This window comes from Antennarius striatus, chromosome 1, assembly GCF_040054535.1.
Source record: "Antennarius striatus isolate MH-2024 chromosome 1, ASM4005453v1, whole genome shotgun sequence".
NCBI classification, from domain to species: Eukaryota; Metazoa; Chordata; class Actinopteri; order Lophiiformes; family Antennariidae; genus Antennarius; species Antennarius striatus.
Window position 1 is genome coordinate 13,178,259 of NC_090776.1, and position 25,376 is coordinate 13,203,634.

The 25,376-nt window shown below is 40.0% G+C and overlaps 1 protein-coding gene across 1 annotated transcript in view; it reads left to right on the forward strand.

The window, feature by feature from the left end:
- Positions 1–25,376, forward strand: part of LOC137592200 (dynein axonemal heavy chain 12-like) — a 54,527-nt gene that overhangs the window by 17,859 nt on the left and 11,292 nt on the right. Inside the window, exons 6-44 of the mRNA XM_068310217.1 lie at positions 1,047–1,116; positions 1,268–1,397; positions 11,099–11,257; positions 12,288–12,480; positions 14,943–15,131; positions 15,207–15,360; positions 15,452–15,543; positions 15,648–15,826; positions 15,918–16,053; positions 16,161–16,286; positions 16,374–16,508; positions 17,023–17,216; positions 17,297–17,528; positions 17,629–17,814; positions 17,931–18,131; positions 18,280–18,474; positions 18,563–18,684; positions 18,780–18,915; positions 19,005–19,151; positions 19,279–19,398; positions 19,574–19,730; positions 19,820–19,992; positions 20,096–20,248; positions 20,352–20,591; positions 20,792–21,037; positions 21,154–21,273; positions 21,373–21,482; positions 21,627–21,810; positions 21,949–22,089; positions 22,174–22,257; positions 22,399–22,587; positions 22,697–22,816; positions 22,967–23,155; positions 23,238–23,389; positions 23,500–23,638; positions 23,784–23,950; positions 24,063–24,318; positions 24,460–24,756; positions 24,959–25,137. Coding sequence (XP_068166318.1) covers positions 1,047–1,116; positions 1,268–1,397; positions 11,099–11,257; positions 12,288–12,480; positions 14,943–15,131; positions 15,207–15,360; positions 15,452–15,543; positions 15,648–15,826; positions 15,918–16,053; positions 16,161–16,286; positions 16,374–16,508; positions 17,023–17,216; positions 17,297–17,528; positions 17,629–17,814; positions 17,931–18,131; positions 18,280–18,474; positions 18,563–18,684; positions 18,780–18,915; positions 19,005–19,151; positions 19,279–19,398; positions 19,574–19,730; positions 19,820–19,992; positions 20,096–20,248; positions 20,352–20,591; positions 20,792–21,037; positions 21,154–21,273; positions 21,373–21,482; positions 21,627–21,810; positions 21,949–22,089; positions 22,174–22,257; positions 22,399–22,587; positions 22,697–22,816; positions 22,967–23,155; positions 23,238–23,389; positions 23,500–23,638; positions 23,784–23,950; positions 24,063–24,318; positions 24,460–24,756; positions 24,959–25,137 — 6,392 coding nt within the window. The remainder of the gene's footprint in view (positions 1–1,046; positions 1,117–1,267; positions 1,398–11,098; positions 11,258–12,287; positions 12,481–14,942; positions 15,132–15,206; positions 15,361–15,451; positions 15,544–15,647; positions 15,827–15,917; positions 16,054–16,160; positions 16,287–16,373; positions 16,509–17,022; positions 17,217–17,296; positions 17,529–17,628; positions 17,815–17,930; positions 18,132–18,279; positions 18,475–18,562; positions 18,685–18,779; positions 18,916–19,004; positions 19,152–19,278; positions 19,399–19,573; positions 19,731–19,819; positions 19,993–20,095; positions 20,249–20,351; positions 20,592–20,791; positions 21,038–21,153; positions 21,274–21,372; positions 21,483–21,626; positions 21,811–21,948; positions 22,090–22,173; positions 22,258–22,398; positions 22,588–22,696; positions 22,817–22,966; positions 23,156–23,237; positions 23,390–23,499; positions 23,639–23,783; positions 23,951–24,062; positions 24,319–24,459; positions 24,757–24,958; positions 25,138–25,376) is intronic.

Sequence of the window (25,376 nt, forward strand, 5' to 3'; positions counted from 1 at the left end):
TGCTTTTTGTTGTTTGATATTGAAGTATATGATTTTCTACCTTAAGTAAATATTCCTATTTCTATAAAACAGTTGTGTTTCTTGATCGAGGTATCAATTTAAGTTTAAATCAAATAATTACATTAAAGTTAAGATTAAGGGTTAAAATTAAGCGAAGCCTAACAAATATACTATAGAAACCCATATTAAATAAAGAACACAGGTTAGCCACCTCTCGCTAATAGAGAAACCACTCTAGAGGGGCGCTACACATATTTTCTTATTTTGCTTACTTTTATTCACAGGCTTTCTGCAAAATGCCACATACTTCAAACTCATGCCAACTGAAATTTTAGTATCCAGTAGATGTCGTACTAGAGCAAATGAAGCCTCATGAACCTACGAACCACAGTGAACCGATTGGGATGAAAACCTTCAATGCTTCAAGGGGCTTCATCTGCCTATCACTAACTAAACATTGGCCTTCCCAGTTAACAAAATTTTAGTGTCATAACTGTTCCAACAATTTTCATGTTTTCCAGCAGAAAGTCCAAACAGCAGGAACGACACAGAAAATGGCAACAATTTCTGAGTGAAACTAGCTGGCTAGCATGAACAGTCTGTCCAGCTATGGTTTCCGTTTGGAATGGGACAATCGATGAAGTATCTAAAATGCTCCTCAGGCATCTGACAAAAACGGTTTTTAAGTAACTACATACAGTTCTGTTCATGTAGTCAGCTACTATAATACCAATACAGTTGTTTTCATATGCTTGGTATGAAGTCTGATATTATTGTTTTATCGTGGAATTTCCACGCGTTCCCGCTAGTAGACAATATAAACAATAGACATGAGCTAGGGCCTCAACACTCCCCCCCTTAAAATGGAACCCCACTGGGTTACATAGCAAAATACCATCTAAAATCCCACTATGCTTTCACAAATATTCCTAAATTTTTCTTCCTAATCACTTCACCATTCAGGGAAATATCAACACACCATGCTCACTGTCTGGACAAGGCATCAGCCAACACATTTTCGACCTCTCTTTATATTGAATGGTCAGGTTGTAGTCCTGAACGATCAGTGCCCACCGCATGAGACGCTGGTTGTGGTTGTACATGAGGGACAGGGAGGTGAGAGGGTTATGATCAGTGAACACTGTGACTGGCAAAACACTGGACCCGAGCTAAACTTCGAAATGCTGAAGTACCCACGACAAAGCAAGGGTTACTTGTTCGATGGATGGAGTAATTGACCTGGTGCTTGTTGAACTTGGGTGAAAAGTACGAGACAGAGTGAACTACTCCATCCCCATCCTCCTGCAACAGAACAGCATCGTCATCGGACTGGCCGGGGGACTCCACACAGCTGCTGGGGAGTCACAGGTGGCTGGGCAGGCTCGTGCACTTTTGGGGTATTTTCAGGACTCTCTGGAATTATACCACTTCAGTATATTTATGTGACATACACAAATTTTTGTCTCGGGAGTTCTAATGACATAGTCCCTATCACAGACTTCATACGAACCAGATAACTTATCTGATAGCACGGGGCCTGGGATTGGTAGTAACACCAAAACTTAGTCACTGTGGTAAAACTGTTGCACAACAGCACAACGGTCAAACTGACGCATCAGTGCAGTTTGAAAAGAGGATAGAGAGTCTTTGGCAAAAGAGCGGGCATGATGCTCACGAAATTTACTAATGTAATCTAACATATTTATCTGAGAAGAAGCAGCGGATGACAGAAATTTGTCCTGCAGAAACATCAATGGACCATGAGGCATGTGTCCAAAAACTAGCTCAGCGGGACTGAATCCGTAGGATTCCTGCACGGCTTCACAAGCCATAAACGCAACAAAGGGAAGTCCTTCATCCCAGCTGTTTGCAGTCTCCAGACAATATTTACGAAGCCTCGACTTTAACGTCTGGTGCCAGAATTTTAACGCACCCTGGGATTCTGGATGGTACGGGCTGGAGACTACATGCTGCACCATTAAAGTGGTCAGCACTTGCTTGAAAGGTTGGATTTAAAATTGGTGCCCAGGAAGGCCGAATGTGGAAAAGAACCGTGTTAAGGCTTTAACTACGGATCTGGCTGAGATATTACGCAGCGGAATGGCCTCAGAGAAACGAATGGCGGTGCACATAACGGTTAATAAAACTCAGTTTCCACTTTTTGTTCTGGGCAAAGGTCTGCCACAATCTATTATTATCTGTTCAAATGGTTCTCCTATGATGGCTATGGGGTGCAGAGGAGTGGGAGGAATGGGTTGGTTTGGTTTTCCCAAAATTAGGCAGACGTGACAGGAGTGGCAGTACTTGGCAACATCAGACTTTAAACCAGGCCAAAAGAAATGTTTGAGGATTAACTGATATGTTTTAGTCACACCCTAGTGTCCAGACCACTGACTGTCATGTGCCACAGATAACACATGTGAACGGTACACTGAGGGAACAACTCTCTGGAATGCATCGCTCCATTCTGCGTTGGAGAGGGGAGGGGACCATTTACGCATTAAAACTTCACCATCCACTAAATAAGCCACCTTTTCACCCTTTGATTTGTCAGCACTCACCACACTTGAGAAGTATTTCTGTAGCATCGGGTCCGCTCTTTGTGCAGCACACAGGCGGTTGCATGACAACGGAAGACACAAGCTGTCAGGAGAGGTAGGAGCGGTCTTTATGCACGGAGGCTCCAGGGCTCATTCTGCCTTCATCTCAGGCATAGGCTGGTATCACAAAGCTGTCAGAGAGAGCCATATAATCACCTTTCCGAGCTTGTGCTCAAGTTAATACACAAGACGGAAAATCATCGGAAGACGACTGAGTTTGCTCTGTCTGTGCGAACTGAGGGATGTCCAACACTTCCAGCGCAGGTGTAACTCTAGTAGAACAGCAAAAAGAAGCAAAAACAAGGACCTGTCGTTCTTTAGAATACCTTCTGGGAAGGTATCGCACTAAAAATCCTAACGCGCTAGCCCGTCAATGGGATTGTCCATATTATGTTAGCATTGAGCTAACCGCGATAACAACTGTAGTTGTTAATTCCACAGTGAATTTATTTGAAAGACGCGTCTTTTTGCTATTCTGTTGACACAACTGTTCACAGCGCAGATAACCATGATATTTTTGGTGTTAATCGTGTCTAGAATTGTATTGTTTCTTATGGCTGCTAAGCTATGTTTGGCTCCAGTGACGTATGAAGCCCACTGAATGCCGATCCTGCTGCGGTGCAGATTTTAAGCTTTTTTGACCAAACGGATGATGCTACACATATAAAATTTATTTTTTATTTTATTTTTTATAACATATATGTCACTTAAAATTAACTTCACTGTCCCTTTAAGCAAGGTTAGCGAGGGGGAAGCTAAGAAGCCGTCTACGTCGAACAGTGACATGGTTATCAGCTGCACCCACTCACGACGATCAACCATCTTAATTGACTTCTCACACCATGTACAAGAAGTCAATCAACCACCATGTGCGAGAGGTCCCGTGTTCGATTCCCTGACGAGCCCCCACCTATGTTACAACCCAGCTAGAGGACTGGGGAAATAACATAAAACAACCCAGATTTTAAAGGGGGACCATTAAACACTTATTTGTGTTGCACACTTGGACGTAAATAAACGGACTTCCAGGCGTGTATGAGTTTTTACGTTCTTTTTACTTGAAATATGCTGAAACACACAGACACATGCACATCAGCCTCTTCTCTGTGCGCCGCAGGCTGTCCATATACCCAATATGGAATAGCTAATCACCCCGCAACTACTTGAAACATTCCCCATATTCTGTACATTCATGCCAGTTGTATTTTGTTCAGAAGGCAACACATTCATACGCAAATTATACATCCACATCCTTACTTTAATGTACTTTTGCCTACCTGAAACACACAGACACATGCACATCAGCCTCTTCTCTGTGCGCCGCAGGCTGTCCATATACACAATATGGAATAGCTGCACGCGCCTTCCTAAGGACCCCTAAGGCCACCTGGCTGCCCAAAGTGCCTGTGGGAACTCTGCTCATTGTACCCATGCATTCGTTACTAAAATACTAAATTTGACATTGCACCTGAACAGAATATGAGCCGACAAAATCATAAACTGAAATAATAAAAATTACAAAAATAATACAGGGTGATAGGGGGTGCTTAGTGTCTTAACATGTGTCCCACATTTGGATTCTCGCATTAAGGTCAAGTGTTTAACAAGGAAATTTCTTTTAACAAATTAAGGAAGGCACATGGGTGCTGTTCAAAGATAACCAAAAATTTGAGAGGACTAGCTGTAATATACAAACTTTCCAAACCTTCGCTAAATAAATTATTCAAATGGAACACAAAAAACTAGCAGTTCTAAAAAATGCTCAGAAACAAATTAAGTATACACAGTTACAGTTCGACAGACTCAGGGGCGTGCTGCCACAGTCATTCAGTCGTCTTGACTGACTGGCTTGCAGAGTCTTTAAAATGTCTATGCCAGGTGAAGTGGCGGGACTTGGGCCTGGTAGGAAGACAGCACACCAATCAGGAGATGGGCATGGCGGAGGGGCGTGGCCAGGAGTCCCAGAGACACTGCACTTGACACTGACGAAGGAGGGCGGAGCATTCGGGAATAGTGCAGTGCCAGCAGCTCAGAGGCAGGGTCAGACATGACCTTTTCTCTCAAAATTCAGATAAACAATCGTTCATCTAGGGTGCTATTCGTCAAAAAAACAAAGGGGTGACGCTTTTTTGTTGTTAATCATGAAAAAATAAGCAATCTTATTCCTGATTCCTAATTTGTTCATAGGTTAATGGTAAGCCCTATAGCCCAAAACAGCCCAACATTATGTATAACTTGCGGGACCTATGTGAAGTACACTTGTCTCTCCGGTCATTTGTACAACCGTAATGATCATTCACACAACAGTAATGATCAGGACACAAGCTGTGGCAGTGGCACACACAGCTTCCTAGTGTAACAATCGTGTGGAATGAGGGACAAGCAGAATTATAACAAGCGGATGCAGGGGGTATGAAAAATAATTAATGAATGAAGAAAAGCTCGATGTCCATTGCAATGGACATCAGAAGCTGGTTGAGGTTAACAAATACTCCCACGTTCAATGTCAACACATAAATTTGTGTAAATGCCAGTACATTTTTCATACTAAATGCATGATTTTATTACTTTTCTTTATTCATTCATGTTATACAGTATGTATATTTATTGTAAGCAATGTTCTTGTGGAGTACAAAGTCAAACAGACAATTAGTATATCCAACAACACAAATATTTATACCAGGCAAAGTTAACCATGAAGTTTCAAACAAAGTTCTGGAGAGATCTGAACCCTAACTGGTTTCCACCTTGCTATGGGAGTGATGAAGATACCTAGGACATGACTGAGCTTCCTATTTTTTTTTTTTTTTGAAGACCAATCCTTGCTTGAGAACGGGTGAAGACCATAAAATTGTTTTATGTAGCTGGCTTAGAGACAGATGAGTTTTGTTTATTTATTTAATTTATTTATTTATGTACTTATTTCTAACATGTTAACATAATAAACTTCACACCCTCATTATACGTACAACATCAACAACAACATCCAAACAAAAAAGGGCTGACGGGTAGAAGCCAATAGGCTTGTGAATGTCCCATCCCCCAGAATCAACAAACATCAACAAACATTACAATATGTTGTCAACAACTCGGACTTTAAATGTTTTCAACCAGTTCATCCATTGAATTTTGACAGACGGTCATACTCTTATCCACTTAAAGATATTAGTCTTTGTCCCAGATATAACTTAAAGCATGACCATGTTTACATTCTTCCTAGGAACAACAAGGTTTGTTAACTTCATAGATAGTCAAAACAAGAAGTTGACTTTGCCAGTGTTCTTCACAAGAATATCATGATCACATTCACCTCTATCAGCAAATGTAGCCGCGAAAGGGCACAAGCCAGTGTCTTATTGTGCCGGTCCCAAGACCAGATAAATACAGAGGGTTTTGTCAGGAAGGGCATCCGACGTAAAACTTTTGCCAAATCAAACATGTAAATCAAACCTATGACTTCCATTCTGGATCGGTCAAGGCCCGGGTTAACATTGACCACCATCGGTGCTGTTCACCTACAGGGTGCTGTTGGAAATTGGAGAACTGTTGGTCGAAGGAGAGGAGGAAAGTGGGTTCGTAGGAAGAGAGAGAAGAGGAATGCCATGAGTATAGGACTCAGAGTAGGGACGTTCACTGTTGGAACTATGACAGAAAAAGGTAGAGAGTTGGTTGACATGATGCAGAGGAGGAAGGTAGACATAATGTGTGTCCAGGAGACCAGGTGGAAAGGTAGCAAGGCTAGAAGTTTAGGAGCAGGGTTCAAGTTGTTTTATCATGGTGTTGATAGGAAGTGGAATGAAATGGAATGAAATGGAATGAGAGTTATCTTGAAGGAGTTTGTTAGGAATGTCCTGGAGGTAAAAAGAGTTTCAGATAGTGATGACCCTGAATCTAGAAATCAAAGGTGTTCAATGTTGTTAGTGGGTATGCTCCACAGGTAGGATGTGAGCTGGACAAGGTGAAATTCTGGTTGGACTTTGATGAAGTAATACAGAGCATACCTACAAGTGAGAGAGTTGTCATTGGTGCAGACTTCAATGGACATGTTAGTGCAGGAAACAGAGGTGATGAGGAGGTGATGGGCAGGTTTGGTATCCAGGAGAGGAATACAGAAGGACATATGGTAGTTGACTTTGCAAAAACGATGGGAATGGCTATAGTGACTACTTTCTTCCAGAAGAGGCAGGAACATAGGGTGACCTATAAGAGGGGAGGTAGTCTATCTACACAGATAGACTACATCTTGTATAGACGGTGTAATCCAAAGGAGATCAGTGACTGCAAAGTAGTGGTAGGTGAGAGTGTAGCCAAAAAGCATAGGATGGTGGTGGGCAGGTTGACTCTGGTGGTGAGGATGATTAACTAGGGCAAAGGCAGAGGACAAAATGGTGGAAGCTGAAAAAGGAAGAGTGTTGCATGACCATTAGGAAGGAGTTAAGACAGGTCCTGGGTGGTCAGGAGATGCTTCCAGATGACAAGGAGAGTAGATAAGGAGACTTGGTGGTGGAATGAGGAGGTACAGGAGTGTATACAGGGAAAGAGGTTAGCTAAGAAATGGGACACTGAGAGGACTGAGGAGAGTAGACAGGAGTACAGGGAGATGCAGCGTAAGGTGAAGGTAGAGGTAGCAAAGGCCAAACAAGGGGCTTATGATGACTTGTATGCTAGGTTGGACAGTAAGGAGGGAGAAATTGATCTATACAGGTTGGCATAACAGAGAGACAGAGATGGGAAGGACGTGCAGCAGGTTAGAGTGATTAAGGATAGGGATGGAAGTCTATTGACAGGTGCCAGTAGTGTGATGGGAAGATGGAAAGAGTTTTTGAAGAGTTGATGAACGAGGAAAATGAGAGAGAACAAAGAGGTGGGTGTGGTGGACCAGGAAGTAACAAAGATTAGTCATGATGAAGTGAGGAGGGCTCTGAAGAGGATGAAGAGTGGAAAGGCAGTCTGTCCTGATGATAAACCTGTGGAGGTAAGGAAGTGTCTAGGAGAGGTGGCAGTAGAGTTTCTGACTGGGTTGTTCAACAGGATCTTAGATAGTCAGAAGATGCCTGAGCAATGGAGAAGTGTGCTGGTGCCCATTTTTAAGAACAAGGGAGATGTGCAGAGCTGTGGCAACTACAGAGAAATAAAGCTGATGAGACATACAATGAAGCCATGGGAAAGAGTAGTTGAAGCTAAACTAAGGGCAGAAATAAGCCTTTGTGAGCATCAGTATGGTTTCTTACCAAAGAAGAGTACTACATATGCACTGTGAGTATGAGTTAGAGAGATAGCGACAACAGGAGACAGAAGAGAGATGTCCGCTCCCGTTGAGAGCCAGAAGTGTTTCCCTCATTTCAGAGTTAACAAAGACTTTTTTTCAGAGTTTTCACAGAAGATTTCCGTCTTGCGATATGCAGTCTTTCTGGGGGAAGGATCGGTACTCGTACTCCAATCCAAATTTTGCCTGAGTCCGCCATTGGTATTTAACCTCTTTGGTTATATTGACACACACATACAGATAAAATGTTATGAATTTTCTTTTATCTTTGATTTCATCTTCACTTTGTGCTCCCCAGCAAAAAGTAATGGAGAATGATGTCATAGATCCATACCCATACGTTTTTGAGAAGTATGGCTTTGATGTCTGACTTCTAAAGAATTATGTGTGATATATACAGTGTACCCTCAAACTTAAGACCTGAATTGAGAAACAATAAAGAATGCAGCCTACCGAAACTAGAAAAGAGGCCATTAACTCTTCTCAGGCAAATACTAAATCATTAAAAAGAAAACTATGGAGCCAGAGTAGATCTGGCCTTCACACAGAGCAGCAGTCTGAAAGCAAACAAAGTGATGAAGCACAAACAGGACAGACAACTGTTCATTTTTATGAAGTAGTGGATTGTGGAATATTGAAAAGTAGACTGATCAGGGACCTTAGACTGCAAGCACGTCAGCATGAACTTTCTCAAGTTTTGTAAGTTTTGGCGAACAAATTTCATGAGTGAAAAATATCATAGTAAATCAAGGCCAAAACCCTTGGGCTAGGGTTAGGGATAGTTCACTAACCCTAACCCTATATTGTACTTTATTGTACTTGTACTCTCTACAGTCCTTTGTTACATCATACAGCTCGTGCTTTGATCTCTGGCATTTGTTACAGACATGCCCACGGACAGAGGGAGAAGTGCAATTATAACAGATTTTATGTGGCAATATGAACTAAAAATTTAACTTGCCTTGTGGTTAATGGGTATGCTGAAGCACATACCAGCTGGCTATGGGTTAAAGGCAGATTTCAGCCTGGACAAGACAAACACAAACACACACGCTCACACTCACACCTATGAGAAGTTGGTGTGACCAATTCATCTAAGCTGCATGTCTTTGTGGTAGGAGCTGCAGAGAACCCACACAAACTGCACCGAACAAAATTTCACCGAGAACCTGCTTGTCGTGAGGCAACAGTGATACCCACTGTGCCTCTCCCTTGTTGCTCTACAGATATTTGGATTTCCTCCAGGGTGACATTTTGTTTCCTTAATTATCACAGGTCTTACAAAGCAGAAGAAGACTACAAACGTGCCAAACGTAACACACCCTTAAGCCTGTCTCTTGAAATAATACAAAAGCCCCTAGAAGAGGTGATTTTTTTTTCCCACTTAGATTTGGATTTTAAGTATCACACACAATATAATTGCAAAATTTGATGGTGTTTGTGTCTGTGTGCGTGCGTGTGCGTGCGTGTGCGTGTGTGTGTGTGTGTGTGCGTGTGTGTGAATGCTTTACAGGAAACAAATATTAAAAGACAGCGTCAGGTATGTTTTCTTTGTATTATGAAAAATGAGAAAGAAAAGTAAAGGAAGAAACAAACCTGTATTTTAAGTCTGTGTATCATATTGGCTCTATTTACAGGCCGTCCAGCAACTAAAAGAATATGCAGGAAAACGTGATATTGCTCGAATCTCAGAAAATATGTGGGGCAGCATTGATCATCGAGTAAACTTGGACATGACAAAGAGTGAAGAGTCAAAGATATTACTTGAGGAAGTCCATTCAGAGATCAGTGACAATCATGACAAAACACTTTACAACCGCTTAGGTGCCCTGCTAATTGCTGTTATAATATTTATTTACACAGTACAGGCAAACCTCGGTTTCCGACCACAATTCGTTCCGAAAGGCTGTTCGAATACCAATTTGTTCGAATTCCAAAAACATTTTTCCCATTACAAATAATGTAAATGGTCTTAATCCGTTCCAAGACGCTAGAAAACTACCTTTTTTCAACATAATATCCATCCATTTTCTGCTGCTGTATCCACGTACTATATGTTATTTCATAATGTCATTTATATATCAAATTGTATAGTAAGGAAACATCGAAGAAATGTAAAAGAAGGGAGCAAACACGAGAAAGAAAGTGTTAAGTACTATCCTGTGACACTCTTATTTTGGGACTTCCTGTTGTACCCGGAAGTGTTTGCATGTAAATATAATGCTCTTGTTCTGTTGAGTGCGATATGCGTAATGTGCCAGTGTTCAATTGTGTGTTCAGGTGAGCGTAGCGGATTCCGGCTCAATAAAGAAGAGAAAAACGTATTTTGTTCCGCTTATCATTCACCACGCAGATTCCGATACGAGTTACCCTCGTCTTTAGAAGTTTATGGTACCGTAACTCGTACCATAGGCAATGGAACGCAAATTCAGTGAAAAATTATCGAATACAGTAAACTAAAGTAAAAAGCACATTACAGTTAAAGCATGAGAACAATAAAGATGAGAATTTTTACCTTTGTGGTGGTGAGCAGTTAGCATACGTGAATGTTGGAGAGGAGGAGGAGGATGGATGTCACTGCGTTTGTTTCGCGTTCGCGTTCCAAATTTTGACAAAAAAAACGATTTGATCGATGTCCAAAGCGTTCGAAAACCAATGTTTGCTTGCATATGTGTTTTTCTGTGCATTGCATCGACTGTAGATGAACCATTTCTAATCAGGTAAAATTTTCCTGCAGTGAATAATGTAATAAAGGCAGACAGCGAAGATATTTCAGAAGAGGAAGCCAATGAAGAGTGAGTGTCAAATGTGTAAAGGACTTATTCATGTATCATTTATTCATCCATTCGTTTTCGACTGCTTAATCTGCTGTGGTGGGTTGCGGGAAGTTGGAGCCTATCCCAGCCTGCTGAGGGCGTCAGGAAGGGGAAACTCTGGGCGCAACGCCAGTGCACTGCGGAGCCACACAGAGACAGGGACAAATACACACTCACACACTCACCTACAGTCAATTTGGGACCGACCAATTAACTTGAAGTGCTTGTTTTTGGAGGTGGGAGGAAGCTTGGGAACACGGAGAAATCAGGAAACAAAAAAAACAAAAAATTAAACGTGCCAGTGTGTTGTCTAAAATATTGAATGTGTTAATAAATGATTCTATAATTTTCACAAATTTTTTATCAAACATTGCCATGTGTATTAATTGAATTTAACACATGCCAATCTTTTTCAGGGGTTTAGATTTCTACCACAGTTGGCATAAGGATTTCATCAGAAACCACAGTGAAATTGCAAAAAATTTGAACACTATTCATCCTGTAATGCAGGCTATCTTGGACCTTTGTCACCGGACATTTTCCACAATGGTCCTGGCTGACCTTTCAGACTGCAGGTATGGACACACATGAATGTAACATGACCTATTAAAAACTGAAATTTGGCTCTTTATGGTGGTCTGGAGGACACGGCTGTTTTCATATTTTACATATTTCAAGTTCATAGACTAAAATCACTAATCCATAAATTTGTTCAGCAGTAAAGGTTAAATATATATCAGTAATGGAACATTACAACACATTTATGTAATTTGTCCTCAATGCATTCAACCTGGAATTGCCCAAGATGATAAATGCAGATCATCTTTGGTACCCCAACAACCCGCTGGATTATTGGGCTAGGCGAGGCTAGGCTATAACAAGTTGTTAAATTGTCCTTGTTCATGGTACTGTTCAAGTTCCTACCTTTACAATAATTCACACCTAGAATATATTTGTTTTTGACACAAAAAACCAAAAAGGCCACAAACAGTGATTATACTACCTGACAAATGTAATAATGCATTGTGTGTTAAACTTGTACTTACAATCAAATGTCTCTACCCACACAGATGTAACAAGTTTAACAAGAACCAATGCAGTCAGACTGCAACATCCCGCGACACCCCTGAATTCAGAATTTTACCCTGACCTACTTGCATATGTCAAAGATTAAAGCTAGTGCTCTGACCTACTGACCATAGATGAAACCTAGTGCTTTCATCTATGGTCTTACATTGGCCTTCTCCCTCGTCTTTCTATGTTATCCAGTTCCAGAGTGCAGAAAAGTTAAAAGTTGATTTTGACCTAGTTTTCAAGGTCAAGGTCATCATCTCATTTACATCCCCTTTGCCGCCTGAGTAATGTGCTTTTGCTTCAGCTTTCTATCTGCAACAGTTGCGAAGATATTTGGGGGACTAACGGACAACGGGCGAAATTACAAACACTGACAATTACAACACATCACCGCTTTGAAGCGGGCTGTAACAATGTTGTTAAACGAGATGCATGCACTCCCCAGTACACAGTGTAAGGGCCATTTAAACATTACAGCTTTAATTAATTTTTAATTTGGTTTCTTCTTTATTCAACACTCTGTTGGTACAGGTCTTCAGGATCCATGGAATGCAAGAAATTGCAGGCCAAAATAGGTGAAGATTGCAAAACAACAGAGGATAGTCTCATGAATACCTGGTTCAATACAATTGTCCACCTATTCAAAAATAAGCACTTCTGTCGCATGAAAAAGGCAAAACTCAACTCCTTGCATAAATGTGCATCTGTTCTCATCTCGAACCAGGTAAGATAAAACTGATTTTGTTTTGAATTCCATCTTCACACAGAGACCACCCACTCATCCATCCATCCATCCATCCATCCATCCATTCATCCATTCATCCATTCATCCATCCATCCATCCATCCATCATCATCTTTATTCATCTTTTATCAAACTTCACTCTCTCCAGTTACCTCCACTAGCTCATCCGGGTGTGTGTGTGTGTGTGTGTGTGTGTGTGTGTGTGTGTGTGTGTGTGTGTGTGTGTGCGCGCGCGAGTGTGTGTGTTGGGGTGGGGGGGGCAGTTCATTTGGGCTGCCATCTGCTGATAGTGTGGGAGTTTGAGTCCCAAAATTATCCAAGGAGCGCTATTGTTGTTGGGGGCACTGTTTAAGATGGGGTCTCCCATGGCAAACAAGTCCTGGGTGGTGGGCCAGACCAGGAGCAGTTTAAAAACCCCTATGAGACGAACAAAGTTGAGGATCGTAATTTCACCCGCTATCGCGCAAGCACCATACTGGGCTTGAGTTAGGGAAGGACAGAGCGTAAGGTTGACAGATGGATCAGTGCAGCAGTTGCAGAGATTCTATAGGACTGCCATGGTGAAGAAGTTAAGTCGAAAGACAAATCTCTGTTTAGTGGACAATCTGCGTTCGTACTTTCATCTATGGTATTGAGCTTTGACTCATGACAAAAATGACAAGATCCTGGATACAAGTTGTCGAAATGATTGTGAGGAGTTCAGTCACCAGAGAGAAACTTCTAGGGCTGCTGCTGGGAGGACGACCAGGGAAGACCTAGGACAGGGGTGTTCAATTAAAAGTCACGGAGGTCCGGTTATAAAACGTTCCTCTTAGTAAAAGGTCCGAACCCAAGTCCAGTTTGTGTCTTATAGCCGGTCCCTATGCCCACATTATCATCTATTAGACATTTTCAGGGCAGGATATGTTTAACTGAGTGCACAGCTAGCTCTTTTACCTCACCATAAATAAAGTAGACTCAGGAAAATAAATTTCAAGCCTTTATGTTAGATTGAAGAACACACAAACCTCAGAATTTATTTTATTTATTTTTTACGTGAAAGAAGAGCTGAATAATCCTTTTTCTCATAAATTAAAGACGTCCCAGCCTAAAGAACTGAAGGCCTAAACTTCAAGTAAAAAACCATTAACATGTTCAGAAAGCATAAATAAAAACAGTCTCTTTCAGGGGAAAAATGCAAACAGAACTTTCTTCATGAGAGAAAGGGGCATGTGGCCTGCCAGTCATTTACTTGTACACAACTAACCTTGTGGTGGTGATAGTCACCTTGTGGTGGTCTCTCATGTGTGGTGAAAGATACCACTGGACTTTGTCAGCATCGTTTATTGCTGCATGTATGTCCTCTCCTCTTGTGTGTGTTTCGTTGTGGCAAAGAGCTCCTTATCTTTGTGAAGGAACCTGACACACACACAAAAACTACAACTCATCAATGGCCACAGAAATGCATGGTGCTCTCTGAATAGCTGCATCAAGCTGTTAATATTTCTGATTTTCTGGTTGCTGTTGTAGCTGACATTGGGAGTTTTTCCACACATCTAATCTTTCTGTCTTCATTCAAACAATGTGTCAACAACACCTTTTAAGCACTTATTCACAACCGTCCCATCACTCAAAGATGTTTTATGTTGCCCCAAAATCCAACATGCCTTTAGTGAACATTCGTTTGCATTTTTCACGGTCATTTTGTCCTCAGCTCGGACTTCAGGAGATAATTCTAAGCTAAAGTTCTGTGCTCTGTTTCATAGCGGCGCTTCACGTTATTAATTAATTAATTAGTGCTACGTGTTCAGACTATATGAGGTAAAATAGTTTTGAACTACTTGACGGAGGAATAAACATAATTTCTCCGTACACTCAATGTTAACCAGCGGTTTTATTCATTAACCTCCCTTCGTTTAGAGCGATGCTGTCCTCACTGTCTCCCTTCCTCTGTGCTCCTGTAGCGGTAAACTCACAGTGGCAGCGGGCTGTGGCACCCACTGACAGAGCAGGTAAAGAAAAGATCTGATTGGCTGAACTGAGTGGCGCTACTACAGTGTTAACTGCAGTAGCAGCGCCCGCCGTCTGTGGCCGCGACTGTCAGTAAAAATGCGCCAAGAAAATCTACTCTTGTGAATATATCATGGAGTGGCCACGGGCCCGGACAGGACCATCACGCAGTCCAGATCTGGATCGCGGTTCGCCATTCCGTGACCCCTGACCTAGGACATGCTGGAGAGACTGTCTCTTAACTGGCTTTGGAATGCCCTAATATTGCCCTGGAAGAGCTGGGTGAGGTGTGTCTGGGGAAAGGGAGGTATAGACATCCCTGCTCAGACCGTTGCCTCCGAAACCCTGCCCCTGAAAGCATAATGCTATGAGATAATAGCGCTACCCACTGCACCACCATGCCACCCCAAATGTTGAACTAATTATACATTTTCTTTTCTTTTTTATTTCTAGTTAAAAGCCATGCTAGAGAAATGCACTGTGGAGTTTGTTAATCTGTTTGATCCAAGCAATCGCCACCTCATGCCCCTGATTCACATGGCTTTGACATTTGATGGTGAGAAAATTAAAATGTATCCACCGTTGGAAGATCTGGAAATTTCATTTTTTGAGATGCTAAAGGCTATCACAAATACACTTCAGGTGAGGTTATGTACATTTAGTAAACAACTAAAAATATTTGTACACATTTTTCATATTTTTGTTTGTGATTGACAGAAAGTACCAACCCTCCAATCATTTTTGGGACAAGCTAAATCAGCATTTATGGATGCCAAGGTACCTGATGAGGTACTCACTTGGGCACATGTCACTTTGAAGAAACTTGTGTGCGAAAATCTGCAGGAACCTGCCAGCCATTTCCAGACCTTTGGTGGGGTATCCTATTATTCTGTAATTTCCAATTCTCATCCCACTGAGTTATTTTACATGTATATGCTGACCTGTGCATTTTTATTTTACAGTTGACAAGTTTGACTGGGTAGTCAACGGAAATGCGCTGGCACAAGTGGAAACATTCATATCAGAGGACCACTCTCTTGATGACTATAGACAGGTAACAAAACATTTCATGCTGTGCATACTGTAGTTATTTTCTGGCTTTGTTTCCAGTTTTACTAGCAGCTGTCTGTAAATATGTAATCTCACTACTTTTTGAAGAAAGCAGAGGAGTTCCTAGTGCTGTCAAAGGAGATTATGAGCCTCCCAATGGGTGTCCACTTAACAATGGTCCAACTGGAATTTGAGGAACTGAAACAAGTGCTAGCCCAGAAAGCCAACAGCTATGCCAAATTTATATTAGAGAAACTAGCCACCATCCATCGTGAGGAAAATTTAGAGTGAGTTTATTGTAACTTTCATCAGCAAAATATGTAGTAGTTTATTCAAATTACAATTTTTTTTCACCAACCTTTTTGTGTCTGTTCAAAGGATCTGTTCTGAATTTGAGACCATCAAAGGAAAGTTATTGCAAACACCAGAGAATGTACCAGAAATGTCTGATATAACTGAATTCACAAAAGATGTTAAAGAAAACCGACTTGCAGTACTTGAAGAACAAATTAAGGTTAATATGTGTTGCACAAAATTATTGCAATTCATATGATTAATGCGTTTAAATTTCAGCAATATGAAATCAATCCCGATAACATATACTTTTACTTGACATTATAGAAAGTCCACTGTAGACTGTTTTACCTCATGGATCACCACATCTTTGTGCAAGACGATCGAGCGCTCAACTGTGTTGTTGCAAAATGGCCACGGAAAATCCCTGATATCTTTAAGAGTGCTGATGAGGTACTGTTTTTACGATTGCTGAAAATGGCCTAACATGGTAATTTTTAAAGACCTGTTTCAAAACACCTTTTTTTTTTTATTTTACAGCTTATGTTGGCTGCCAGGGAAAAGGGACAGAAGGAATTGGTTGATAAGAAAAATCGATTAAAGACAAAGTTTGAAATGTTGAGTGGCAGTACGGAAGATTTCCAACAGTACTCTGATATGCGCGATGTTGGGAAGGTCAGGCACAAAAAAAAGATTTTATGTCAGTCATTTACCATGTTAAAAAATAATATCATTGCCCCTAATATCTCAGTATAAATATGAAGTTAAATAAATAATATTTTTTTTAATATGAAGGTAAATATGGCTGCAGCATCCTTGGCTTTATGGTCAGGAACAGAGTATTTGCTTACTGTTCTCTGTACACAGATTTCCAAACATCCGTTCAAAAACTCCTGAACACATACCACAGACTGTTGTTCAGTTTTTCTTCAAATAAAACAAATCAAACAAACAATACAGTATTTGTATTCATCAGCAAACTAGGTGCTGGCACAAAGACTTTTCAGGGTTATGCTGATCACTGTAGCTTCATATTGGATATATGTATATATATATATATATATATATATATACATATATCTGAGTTACGTGTCAAGTAGTGATGAACAAAAAAACCCCCAAAACAATTAAACCCTGTCTAAATGTGGTTTTCAAATGTAAACAAATGTTCTTTCTCTTTTTTGACTAGTATCTGGAGGCTATCAAAACAATTCAAAATCATCTTAAGGATGCTGAAAACACCGTCATCACCATTAACAAAGAGGAGGCTTTCTTTGAACATGACCGGTCATCCTACCCACAAATAGAGGAACTCAAAAAGAGTGTTGACCCTTACCAGAAGCTCTTTTCATTTGTAAAGCAGTGGCAAGAGACAGAGACCAGGTCTACATTTTGATTGATAAATGCATTGCTGAGGTTAAGGCATTGGCTCAGGATAACCTTATATCTTTTTCTGTGAATAGATGGATGGATAATCCTCTTCATCAACAAAATAGTGAGAACTTTGACTCAGATCTGGGTGTGGAGACTCATTTGTTCAAGTTGCAAAAGTTTTTTCAACAAAAGGACAAAAAGGATAAAAAAGTGCAGGAGCAGATCGCTACCCTCACTGGGAAACCCATGAAAGAACAAAAGTTGGAAAGCAGTGCAACACTCATGTGCGCTGCTGTTTTGAAAATGATTGCGAAGTTTAAGGTACTGTAACTCATTTTAATAGGGTACATTGCGAAAGCCTTGCAGTATTTGTTTGTTGAAACTAAATCATTGTGTGGAATAAATGTATTTTTGTCCACAGGTGCATCGGCCTGTACTGATGGCCTTGTGTAATCCAGCCATCAGATCTCGCCACAGGGAAAAGATTCAAGAGCTAATAGAAGTTGACCTCACTCCTGAGACCGGTATTACTGCACGATCGGTTCTCAAGCATGATCTGACTCCTTATCTGGAACAGTTAGAGTCCATCAGTGCTTCTGCCAGTAAAGTAAGATCCATTTTTTTGTGTTTGCTTTCTTTGGCGACATTTGACAATGTATAACTTGAATATTAATTGATTTATTAAATGCTATATCCTTTTGTTTCTCTGCCTGTGCTGTAAAGGAGTTCAGTCTGGAGACCAAGTTGCAAGCCATGGAGGACTCTTGGCTTGGTCTGTCTTTCCCCTATCAACTTTACAGGGAGACTGGAGTTCCCATCTTGAACAATGTTGATGATATGCAGGCAATGCTAGAAGATCAGATTGTTAAGGTTCAGACTATGAGGGGCTCAGCAATCAGTAAAGCTTTTGGCACTCGGATAAAGGTAATCTTTGACGGTTTTTGATTGTTTACTCATAACTACGGAAGACTAAATAAATGCTGTTTGCATGAGTTTTACTGGGTTGAAGGGAGTTTTTTTTAAGTCTGCCTGCTCCCAGTCTCTAGAGCTTTAACTGTTAATGTGATTTCAGGAATGGGAGGAGCGTTTGATACTTATACAAGACATCATTGAAGAATGGCTAAAAGTACAGATGCAGTGGCTTTATTTGGAAACCATATTCTCCTCTGAAGACATCATGCAACAGATTCCAGAAGAAGGACGGCTTTTCAAAATAGTTGACACAACCTGGAAAAGTATAATGGCCCACTGCGTTAAGGATCCTAGGGTAATTTAAAAAAACAAACCCAAACCATCACATTATTGTGAAAACAAAAATCTAAGGAAAGATTTCTGTAACTTATTTGTTATTGTAGGTTCTTGAAATGACCGGTCAACCTGGTTTGCTGGAGAAACTACAAGAATCAAATGAGCAGCTTGAAAAAATCCATAAAGGACTGAATGTATATCTGGAAAAGAAACGTCTTAGTTTTCCTCGGTAAAACATTCCTCAAATTGTTTTTTTTGTTAAAAACACAAAATATATGATTCAATGGAACATATTCTGATTCTAGTTACCAACATTCTTGCTAGGTTCTTTTTCTTGTCCAACGATGAAATGCTTGAAATTCTATCTGAGACCAAAGACCCAACTCGAGTGCAACCCCACCTGAAAAAGTGTTTTGAGGGTATTTCCAAACTGGACTTCCTTCCTAATATGGATATCCAGGTAAGGCAGTCATACATTTTGTAATTTTTGCATGATACCAATTTTTGGTGGACTTGTTTATAATTGTATACTGGGGTTTTTTTTTTCAGGGCATGTATAGTAGTGAGGGAGAGCGCATCCAGCTAGTTGAAAATATCTCCACTGCTGCAGCCAAAGGAGCTGTGGAGAAGTGGTTAGTGGAGGTAGAATCTGAGATGATTCGCAGTGTCAGAAATGAAATAGCCCACTCTGTAGAGGTAAAAGGGCTGTTTCCATACCTTCAATAATACACAGCACTGAGCTTTTTCAACCAATACCATTGTGCTATGTATGAGTCTAATGGGGTTTCTTCGTGTGAAAATATATGTGTTATTGTAATTGTAGGCCTATCCTGAGACTCCACGAAGCACCTGGGTCAAGGAATGGGCTGGGCAGGTGGTCCTCTGCACCTCTCAGATTTTTTGGACTCTGGAAGTTCAGGAAGCCTTCTCAGAAGGAACTGATGTAAATTTTACAATTGTCTTTTAAAGTTTGGCTTTAGCTTATTAGCTTATTAATTGTAGTGAATTAAAATGTAGTGATGTGTCTCACTCCTATCAATTAACATGAATTTGCAATCAAACAGTATCACCTTTGTCTAAAACTATAATGATAGTAATTGGCTTTTTATTTTTTGTAGGGCTTAAGAAAATATTATGATACTCTTCAGAGTCAGCTGAATGACATTGTGGATATGGTGAGAGGGAATTTGCCCAAACAAACACGTATCACTTTGGGAGCACTGGTCACAATTGATGTCCATGCCAGGGATGTGATTGCAGAGCTGATTCAGAATGGTGATTCAGATTGGACTGTAACTGAGCTATGACTTAGTTTGGGGACAGGATGAAGAGAAGTGGCTGAATAACGAATGTCCTTTTTACAGGTGTATCAAGTGGAACAGACTTTCAATGGCTATCCCAGCTTCGTTACTACTGGTGCACAGACAATGTTCGTGTTCGAATAATAAATTGTGATGTAAAATACGCTTATGAATACTTGGGAAACTCCCCACGTTTGGTCATCACTCCTCTGACTGACAGATGCTACAGAACTCTGGTAAAATATCTAACAAAAAGCTATTCTTATTTGTACCTTAAATAATTCAGTATTATCACTTCACAAATTGAATAAGGTTAAATAAAATTCCTTTTTGTTTTAGATTGGTGCATTTTTCCTAAATTTGGGTGGAGCGCCTGAGGGTCCAGCAGGGACAGGAAAGACTGAAACCACCAAAGATCTTGCCAAAGCTTTGGCTGTGCAGTGTGTTGTTTTCAACTGTTCTGATGGCCTGGACTATATTGCAATGAGCAAGGTAAAAGTTGCAAATTATAGATTTCATATTCATAATTCTTGTACAATAGTTTTAAAAGAAAAAACATTGTGTTGACTTGTATGTTTGATGCAATCAATTACAGTTTTTCAAAGGACTGGCTTCATCTGGTGCGTGGGCATGCTTTGATGAGTTTAACCGTATTGAGCTTGAGGTGCTGTCTGTCGTGGCCCAGCAGATTCTTTGCATCCAAAGGGCCATTGAAATTCATGCAGAAAAATTTGACTTTGAAGGGACCCAGCTTAATCTAAATCCCAACTGCTTTGTGTCCATTACAATGAATCCTGGTTATGCAGGCCGTTCTGAACTTCCAGACAATCTCAAGGTATTTAATTTAATGTTGAAATTATATTTCCAATAAACTTCAAATCATTTTAGTGGTATTAACACTTTTTACATTCTGGTGTATTTGAATCCATTTACATTTGAGTAACCTGTGATCAAAAAATGGATAATGGCCAACATTTGTGGAAACATGCTCGTAGTAAAACCATAAGAAATGTTTTCTTTCATGGCTCCTTGCAGGTGTTGTTCCGGACAGTGGCCATGATGGTCCCTAACTATGCATTGATTGCAGAGATTTCTCTGTATTCAAATGGCTTCCTCAATGCAAAACCACTATCAGTGAAAATTGTCACAACTTACAAGCTCTGTTCAGAGCAGCTGTCTTCTCAATTCCATTATGATTATGGTATGAGGGCTGTCAAAGCTGTACTTGTTGCTGCAGGAAACCTTAAACTCAGCTTTCCTGATGTGAACGAGGACGAACTGGTATTTAGGATGATATTTTTGCAATTATCATGTACATAGTGTAACTCTGCTTTTATTTTGAACTCTGTGCCTGTGTTTTTGAGCCTTTTACATTTTCTGTATGTTGTCATGTCCAGGTTCTGAGGTCCATAAAGGATGTTAACAAGCCCAAGTTTCTTTCCCATGATCTTCCACTCTTTGATGGAATCATTCGTGACTTATTCCCTGGCATCACCCTTCCTGAGGCTGACTATAGGGTCGGATATGTTCATATAATTCCCTGTTCTTTGGTCAAAAAGGAAATTGTACCCTTATTATTTTGTTCAGTATAATCAATGTTTTTATATCACTGGCAGCTGTTCAATGAGGCAGCTAAGGAGTGCTGTAAAGCAAAGAATTTGCAGCTTACAGATGTATTCTGGGAGAAAATGATCCAGTCATACGAGATGATGATAGTTAGGCATGGGTACGTTGGGTTTACGTTTTACTATATTCCTCTGTAAAAACATCCATGTTTCCAGTGATACATTATGTCACATAATTTGAAAGTGTCTTGAAAGAGATATTTAAAATGTGATACTGAATGGAGATTTTTTTTTTTTCGCAACAGTTTCATGTTGGTTGGACTGCCTATTGCTGGGAAGACCGAAGTACTCCAAGTTCTAGCTGACACCCTGAATCTCATGAATAAAAAAGAGTATGGAGATGAGCAGAGAGTCCGCTACAAAACAGTGAACCCAAAATCCATTACCATGGGACAGCTGTTTGGAGAGTTCGACATGGTTTCCCATGAGGTACAGCTGTGATTGTGTCTGGTTGTATTTATTCTGTATTATAAATAAATGTAAGATCTTTGTATATACTGTACATAAATTGCAGTAGATGACCTGTGATTTCTCTAATTCTTTTCACTTTTTGATTTCCCTTCTCAGTGGAGTGATGGGATTGTGGCCCATGCATTTAGAGTCTTTGCATCTGATGAATCGCCAGACCGTAAATGGGTGGTGTTTGATGGTCCCATTGATACACTGTGGATTGAGAGTATGAACACAGTGCTTGACGACAACAAAAAGGTACGTAACAATAAAAATACTATTTTTAAAGAAAACTTTTCACTCTTGAATTAACTTTTTGAATTACTCTCTCTCCATCCATAGCTGTGCTTGATGAATGGAGAGATCATCCAGATGTCCAATACGATGAGTTTGATTTTTGAAGTAGATGATTTGTCACGGGCCTCAGTAAGTTTGATATTTGGAGCTTAAATTTTCATCATTATTTCTCAAATGACTATTGTTTTCTTGAGATGATGGTACTTGCTAGATATGAGTAAACTACCAGTTTTTTTCTGATTGTTATATTTGCTTGTTTTCCCACTGCAGCCTGCCACAGTCAGTCGGTGTGGTATGATTTTCATGGAACCATCTCAGCTGGGGTTGGATCCCATATTTTATTCCTGGTTGAACACTATTCCTGATGCTCTGCAAAAACCAGAGTTCCGTTCTTTGCTGCTGGACCTCTTCAACTGGCTTGTACCACCTGCCGTCAAGTACCTGCGCAGCTCATGTATAGTGAGTGACCCAAGACCCTAAACAAGTTAAACACAAATACCTATTGAATATGCTGCTTTCATATAATTACATTCAATTTTGCCATGCTTCATTCTGATTTTCTTCACAGGAAGTTGTTTCTACGAGTGACTCTAACACCATCATATCATTGTGTCGACTGTTTCAAGTGATCCTCGCTGAACCCTTAAAGACAAAGCCTGGGGATAAAAATATTCGCATTTGGATCATGGTAAAAAAAATACTATTGTTATCGAATAATATTGAATATTATGCTCTTATTTTACTTTGAAATTTTGGACTAACATTTGCGTCTCCAAGTATACAGTATGTTTGAACGTTGTTGCATACAGACCATTTTTTCTTTTGTTTGTGATTACAGGCAGCTTTTGCCTTCTCAATGGTTTGGTCTATCGGTGGCAGCTGTGACACAAAGAGCAGAGAGGAGTTTAGTGTGTTTATTAGGAAGATTTTGTCAGGAGAGTCAAGAGAATATCAAATCCCTAAAAATGTAGAAAGATGGGAGTGTCCCATCGATGAGGAAGGCCTGGTGTATGACTATTTCTATAAGGTACTTTGGAAGACCATTACTCCTCAGTATTTCACATTTGTCAAAATCACATTTGTTAAATTTGTTTTAATCATTTGTATAGTTTGAAGGAGCTGGCAGTTGGGTTCACTGGAATAATGTGCTTGAGCAAATAGACCCTGACAACATAACTACCAAACCTGAAGATGTCATTGTTCCCACCATTGACACAGTTCGCTACACCTACTTGATGGACCATTTTATCAGCCATGATATGTCAGTATTGTTCTACTATCTATAAATTTAGAAATGACAATTCTTACTTTACCTTAGCATGAATTCACTTAAAAAGCTGTTTTCCTGAAACCTTTTTTCTGTCCGTATAGACCTCTTCTGTTAGTTGGTCCTACTGGCACTGGGAAGTCAGTCTATGTGAAGGAGAAGTTGATGAATAAGCTGGACAGAGATAGTTATCTACCTTTTTTTATTAACTTTTCAGCTCGCACAACTGCTAACCAGACACAGGTATGCATGCAGAAAAAAATGGTTACTACTTTGACATGTAAGCGTATAATTATTCAAAAACAATTCAAAACAACCAATAAAGAGACAATCAATAAAAATATATTTTTGTTATTTAACTATATTGTATATTCATTCCATCGCCCAGAACCTCATCATTTCCAAGTTGGATAAGAGGAGGAAGGGAGTGTTTGCACCGCCAATTGGAAAGAAGTGCGTCATTTTTGTAGATGATGTGAATATGCCTGCATTGGAAGTGTTTGGGGCACAACCCCCCGTAGAGCTCCTCCGGCAATTGATAGATCATGGGCACTGGTATGGTTCATCCATTATTATGATAAAATAGAAAGGAAAATAAATTATTACACAAGACAAGAGAAAACATTATTTTGTATACAGACACAAATATTTTCTTATGACCTGGCAGGTTTGACATGATGGAAGTTTCACAGATCAACCTTATTGACATCCTACTTATTGCAGCTATGGGTCCCCCCGGTGGTGGGAGGAATGCTGTGACGTCCCGCTTTATTAGACACTTCAACATTATTAGCATTAATTCATTCAGTGATAAGACCATGGTTCACATTTTTAACAACGTGATGACATTGTCTCTCACCAAAAATGAATTCCCAAATGAATATTTTGCTGTTGGAGAAAAAATAGTGGAGGCCACAATGGAGGTAAGTGCCCAACAACACGCATGGATTAACAACATGAATAACATGTATAAATGTATATTTACTGGTAGAAAGTATCTCATCAAACATGTCTTTGCTTTTCTAGTGTTAAAGTATTCGCTTTGTATCTTTTCATTGTCAAAGGTTTATCAGAAAGCCATGTCGCAGCTGCTTCCAACTCCAGCCAAGTCTCACTACACTTTCAACCTGCGGGACTTCTCACGTGTTATCCAGGGGTGCATGCTGCTGAAGAAAGACTCTCTAGAGGGCAAGAAAACAATGATTCGTTTGTTTGTTCACGAAGTCTTCCGAGTCTACTATGACCGACTTGTGGATGACAATGATCGAGCCTGGCTCTACCAGCTCATGCGGACCATCGTTGAATACCACTTTGACGCTTCCTTTGACGAGGTGTTTGATCACTTGAAAGAAGGAAGTGAGGTAAGACGAGATTCATTTGTATTCTGTTTAATATTATCATAGTACACTAGTAGAGCGTTTACTGACTGAAGTATTGTATATTTGGTATGGTATATTTTCTACTGGTATGTGGAACAATCATAGCTGTATTTGTGCTGCACAAATAGAAAACGTGAAAATGAAACCTAAAAAAAATTTCTTTGTACTTTTTTTATAATCTCAGCTTGTTGAGGAAGACATGAAGAATCTTATGTTTGGTGACTTCATGGACCCTGACGTAGAGGATGATGATCGCTTATATGCTGAAGTGCCCTCAATAATTGAATTTTCTAATGTTGCGGAGGGAAGTCTTCAGGAATACAATAAGATGAACAAGAACACCATGAATCTTGTCATTTTCCGGTAAGACAATTCAATATTATAGTGCCTATGATAATACATAAATTGATGGAAGCTGTAAATTGGTTAAAAGAATGTTTGATGTTGAAAATTATTATTTATAATGCAAAATACATACAAATATGATATAGTATACAGTAGGTGCATTTAGAATGTTAAACATAAAATCAAGTTTCTACATTTTTAGCAATTAGTCAATAAAATTAGGTTTTTACAACATTGTCTTGGATACCTATTTAGCA